At 37.6% G+C, this 6,000-nt stretch overlaps 1 protein-coding gene across 4 annotated transcripts in view; it reads left to right on the forward strand.

The window, feature by feature from the left end:
* ARID4A (AT-rich interaction domain 4A) overlaps positions 1 to 5,756 on the forward strand; it is a 69,159-nt gene extending 63,403 nt beyond the window's left edge. For all 4 annotated transcript variants that reach the window (XM_046647458.1, XM_046647460.1, XM_046647459.1 and 1 more), the window contains one exon: positions 2,865 to 5,756. In XM_046647458.1, the coding sequence (XP_046503414.1) occupies positions 2,865 to 2,968 (104 nt within the window). In that variant the 3' untranslated portion in view covers positions 2,969 to 5,756. The remainder of the gene's footprint in view (positions 1 to 2,864) is intronic.
* Positions 5,757 to 6,000: the final 244 nt, after the last annotated feature.

Here is a 6,000-nt window from a genome sequence, read left to right on the forward strand (position 1 = left end):
GAGCTTGAGTGAAAGTTTGTTGTACTGAGTGATGAGACTCCTATCGCTTCTCCAGCCTAACATCTTATCCTCTTGGCTCCCTGAAAGCCAGCAACCAGGCTGAAGCTCATTCCTGGGAGGAGATTGCAGGGTTCCTCTGGGGAAACTGGCCGACCCAACAAAAGTGGTCTAACATAGACACCAGCATTTGAAGGTTCTTGACCCAGAAAGCAAGAACCTTGCCAGTCACTGCATGAGCGCTGTCCATCTTTGAAAAGCCCTGCCTACTCCTGCACAGCTTCCAGTTAGCTTTCTATGTCCCTCTTGAATAGGGAAGCCACAAGACTAAATATTTGAGGAAAGTGTCTACATAAAGATGGAAACCAAAGTAGAAAATGAATATAAAAAGGAACTTGGAAGAAAGAGACAATGTACCATATAAAAACACCAAACTATAGTTAATATCCAGAGATACAGGAAAGATATGGCAGTCTTGAAACAAGAGTATGATACTATTAATAAAATTCAGAGAACATGAGGATGTCTTAAAAATTAAAAATATGATAGGAGGAATAAAAAAACTTAATGGAAGGGATAGACAGCAAAGCTAAAGAAATCCCAGTAGAAGGTCAAAAAGACAATAGGAGAGAAGAACAGGATCTGGCTAGGAGATCCAACTCCTGAATAATAGGATTTATAGAAAGAGAGCACTGAATAAACAGGTGGAAGTTGTCATCAAAGAAATATTATAAGAGAAACTTCTAGAACTGAAGGATATGAGTTAGAAGACTGAAAAGACCCACTGTGACTTCTATAAAGAATGGGGGGGAAGAAATCACACCAAAGCACATATGGATAAAGAGAAGATTCTAGAAAGTCACCATATATAGGTACATACAAAAAAATGGGTCTTAGAACAGCATCAGTTTTCCCATGTCAGATTTCTCAATGGTGGCGCTAGAAACTAGAAGCCAAGCTCAGAAGATAACATGAAATCCAGCAAATCAGGAACCTCACACAGGAAAACAGGAAGGAAGGTCTCAAGGTGGTGGTGAGCGGAAGCTCTAGGATAACCTCTGCTCAGCAGGCCGAGAAAGCAACTACCCCAGGAATAGGATGGAACAGGAGGGGAGGGCTCTTAAAAAAAAAAAAAAGGAAATTACCTGATAGGCTTGCCCCATATTGAGAGAAGTTTCCACCTATGCAGAGTTAGGGGGTGAATTCCTGATAGAATGACCTGTGTCATATGGGTCTTGAATCATTCTGCTCCAAGTCCAGCAGTTTTTCATTCCTGGAAATATGATGGAGCAAATGGAAAGAAATCAGTCTTTCCATGTTTGTCCTTTTCTTTAAAAAATGTAAATAGCAAGAAGTCTTTACAGAACTTTTAGACATGAAAAGAAGAAAAAAGCAAATTAACAAATTGAAATTTCTTCAGAGAACCCTCAACTGCTTTGAGTTTACTAAAGGTGATAGTTTCAGACAACTAAAAAGATTCTTTTAGGGGACTGGCCCGGTGGTGCAGCGGTTAAGTGCACACGTTCCGCTTCAGCGGCCCGGGTTTTGCCAGTTCGCATCCTGGGTGCGGACATGGCACTGCTTGGCAAGCCATGCTGTGGTAGGCATCCCACATATAAAGTAAAGGAAGGTGGGCATGGATGTTAGCTCAGGGCCAGTCTTCCTCAGCGAAAAGAGGAGGGTTGGCAGCAGTTAGTTCAGGGCTAATCTTCCTCAAAAAATAAATAAATAAAAAGATTCTTTTATTAGAGTCTTCCCTTTCTTTTCTTAATTTTTCATCATGTGAAGTCAGTTATTAAGTGAGACATTGAGAGACTTCTAGCATACATATTAGAATTTGTAGTAATGAGTTATATGTCATCTTGGTAGTGTGTACACACACGCACACACACATAAATAAAAATTAAAACTTTGAATAAAATAGGGGCTGGCCCCGTGGCCAAGTGGTTAGGTTTGCGTGCTCCGCTGCAGGCGACCCAGTGTTTCGTTGGTTCGAATCCTGGGCGCGGACATGGCACTGCTCGTCAAACCACGCTGAGGCAGTGTCCCACATGCCACAACTAGAAGGACCCACAACGAAGAATATACAACTGTGTACCAGGGGGCTTTGAGGAGAAAAAGGAAAAAAATAAAATCTTTAAAAAAAAAAACTTTAAATAAAATAGGAAGAATCGGGCAAAGATTGGAAGGAGACAGACAGCTTTGCAAAGAAAGAGAAGATAAAAGTAAAAACTAAAAATGACAAAGCACCTAATGCATAGAGTAATGATCCTTAATCTGTGTTATGTCCTCCTGGAGAGTTATGCTAAAGTCATTTGAGGACTTTTTCTAATCACATATCCACACTTCCATCCTGATCCCCATGATTCTGACACCTGACTGAGATCACTACTGCTGCCTGTGGGAATTGTGCCCATCAGGTGTGTGGAGGCAGCATAGAGACAGGAGGCCAGTGGCCAGCTGGTTACGGGAAGTTCTCTGGACAGCAGAAGAGAATTTTCGTTATCCTAGAGAGTAAAGCAGGAATTCCCCATGGTGAGAATTTATCTCAGGTTGACCTTATTTTCTGATTTGGGCAGAGTTCCTTCCTGTGGTCTTTCAAATGGTGGCTGAAGAGTTTACATCTCTTTTGTCTTTACATTTTATGGTACCTTTTTTGAACTGTTGAGTTACTTGACTGACCAAAGACTGATTCCACTCAATTGAGCCAAACAAAATTTTTACTGTCATTTGTTACTCCTGCATGCACCATTTAAGAAGACTGTAATTGAAGTGAATAATGTTAAGATATTTATTTCTAATTTGCCACTGGCTGGCTACCTTTGTGTGATAGTTTTGAGTCTAATGTAGTTGTGTTGATTCCACAGTGTCTCATGCAGGAGCCTCCATGTCATCTGCTTCGTCAGACACTGGAATGAGTCCCTCGTCGTCATCTCCCCCACAAAATGTGCTTGCTGTAGAATGCAGGTGATAAACGTTTTCTCTGCCTTCCCAGCAGTTTGCTGCCATGGACATAAATCCCCCCACCCTGAAATACAACCACAGAAAGCACTCAACTGGTTTGACATTGCTCAGTCTATCCTGTATACTTTTCCAGGCTGGATTGTATCTATTCCCCTCTCTTTTTCTTTTTTTCTGTTGCAAAAAGTAAGCTGTTTAATAATTGAAGGTTAGGCAGCCTGCCATATTTGTCATAATTTTTCCTCTTTAATTTTTTTTTTTTCATTTTTTGTGAAGATAGAAAAAGGGCACTTAGCAAATTTGAATTTGTATAATAAAGATTTCAGGTGTTATAGAAATCATAGACAAGCAAGTGCACATGATAAACATCAAAAATATTACCCAGCTCAATAGTTACTGCTGCACTTTCACTAAGATGTATTTGAACACTTGGTGAGTAGGGGGTTTATATTGTGTTTTTTTAATTGTTGTTGTTGTTGTTGTTTTATTTTTGTGGAAGCACTTGCTATTTAGAACTGCCAAAGTATATGTTCAGCAGTGTGCCCAGGTTTAAAGGTGTAAATGGGACAAAATAAATTGTGAAAGGAAGTGTAGTTGACTGAAAACTACAGTTGTAAGAAGTCTTCCACTTTTTATAGGATTTTTGAGCACACAATTATGCAAATATTTTAATGTTTATTAATGTTTACAGTGGAATTGTGAATAAGTTTTCAGTGGACTATCTTATCCCTTGACAAAAATATTTTGTCTTTTTTCTATGTAATTTCAGAGTTTTTATTTTGTTACAAAAAGACAAAAATGAAATATATAACAACAATGAAGTTATTTAACAAGATTTCTAAAGCTGAAAATTTTGTGTAAAATAAGGTATTATCTTGCGACTTGTTAAATATATTTATTCAGACATTGGATGTTGTATTTTTATGTATTTTTTAAAATATTAATAAAATTGAAAAAAAGAAAATTCTAGGTTAATTCACTCTTTGGATGCCGATAGCTCTCAGCTGCCCCTTCACAGGAGGCTGCGTCCAGCAGCTCTGCCTGTATTGAAGGGAGTCTGTCTCAGTCCTTCCAACAGTCGAGAACTGTAAATGGGCATCTGGATCATTGAAGTGTGTCCTCCTTTAGAAACTTTGGCAGTCCTAGTATTTAATCTGTTTTGAGGATCAAATTTTTGGTTGCCCTTAAGATACTTTGTCACAATTTTTGTTTGCTATACTGCCAATAAATTTCTATCTCCCAAAGTTGAGATGCAACAACTACGTAAAGCAACTATGTATGCTTTGTCTGTGAATTGTTCCACAGACGGGTACATTTTGTAAATAATTCTTCCCAAATCATGTATTTAAAGCAGTTTTGCCATATACATTATGTAAAAAGGTGATTTTTTAAAATCAGTTTTTAAATTCATGTTTGTACATTGAAAGGGTTTTTTTTAAACCTCCTTTTCTGTGTTTAATATGCTGTAGAGTAATAACGTAGATGCTCTAGACTGCATATCAGGAGCTGATTTACAAGAGCAGAGTCAGAGCCAGACACTAGTGATGGCGTGGCGTTACTGAAATCATTGTTTAACTTCATTCTACCACACTGTGAACTTGTGATTCAGATTCCTTCCATCTTCGCAGAGAATTAAAAACAAAAAGTACTCTTGTAAAATGCACTTTTCTGTCTTTTCTTTGCAAGCAGAAGTATTTCAATGTAAAATAAAAAATGGAGCTCAGTGAGCAGTATTAATAAAGGCCATGTTTTAAACATAGGCTTTATATTTTTAGTTTTCATTTAAGTGATTGTTTTTTTCCTAAGTGCCAGTAACTTAGAGTTGGAAAAATCAGAATTCACAAAACAAAGCATATTCAATATATTCTTCAGTCTTTACAATAAAACATTTCTAGTACTTAATTGTAAAATGGAAAAAGTGTGTCAATCAAATCCATTTTAAACTAGGAGGAAACCTTAGGTTCATACATTAGATATTTTAATGATCACCTTCAGTAGCAATTCAGTAAATCTGAGATAACTAGTTATCAGCTTGACTACTGTCTCTTCTAATCAATATCAATCTGGTAATGAAGTATAGGGAACTTGCTACATAGCAAAATTATACACTCATTGAATGGGTATATGGACACTGATGAATCCTTTTATTTAGGGGCTGGAAAGAATTATGAAAGTAAGTGAATACTGACTGGGTATTAAATTCAAATTTGGGGCATATTTTGAGTTTAGTTAAAGTTTGAATAGATAGCTCTTGCATGTGACTAAAAAAGTAAAAGTATACAGACACTCATATCTAAAATGGAATGTGCTATCTATGAAATCAAGGTATTTGAAGATTATGGCAGTTTGTTTTAGTATTCCATTGTATGCTTTTATTGTTTGTTGTTTGTGTTAAGTTTCTAGTTTTTCTGTCTTTGACTAAGAAAGATGTCTGTACTTAGCACATACATACTATGCCTTCTATGAAATTGCTTTAAATTATGGAAATCTATATGGATTAAGCTATTAATTTGCTTATATTCCTTTCTTATAAGCCCTATAATATGCCTTTTTTATAAGCCCTGTAATTTAACATAGCCATCAACATTGTGAAAGCATTTGAAGCTACATTAACCACACATTAAAAACTATTACCAGAATTCATTTATCGACAGTTTATCGAGTATCTTCTATGTGCCAGGCCTTGTTGCTACGGCCCTGGAGCCACAACAGTAAACAAGACAGAAGAAGGTCCCTGTTTTCATGGAATGTGTAATCTAATGAGGCAGATGTTAAACAGTTAATCCATGTAATTCCTTTTTTTGTTTGTTTTGTTTTGAGGAAGATTAGCCCTGAGCTAACATCTGCCACCAATCCTCCTCTTTTTGCTGAGGAAGACTGGCCCTGAGCTAACTTCTGTACCCATCTTCCTCCACTTTATATGTGGGACGCCTACCACAGCATGGCTTGCCAAGCGGTGCCATGTCCACACCCGGGATCCAAACTGGCGAACCCCGGGCTGCTGAAGCAGAATGTGCGCACTTAACACTGCGCCACTGGGCC

This window comes from Equus quagga, chromosome 20 (genome assembly GCF_021613505.1).
Source record: "Equus quagga isolate Etosha38 chromosome 20, UCLA_HA_Equagga_1.0, whole genome shotgun sequence".
Taxonomy (NCBI): domain Eukaryota; kingdom Metazoa; phylum Chordata; class Mammalia; order Perissodactyla; family Equidae; genus Equus; species Equus quagga.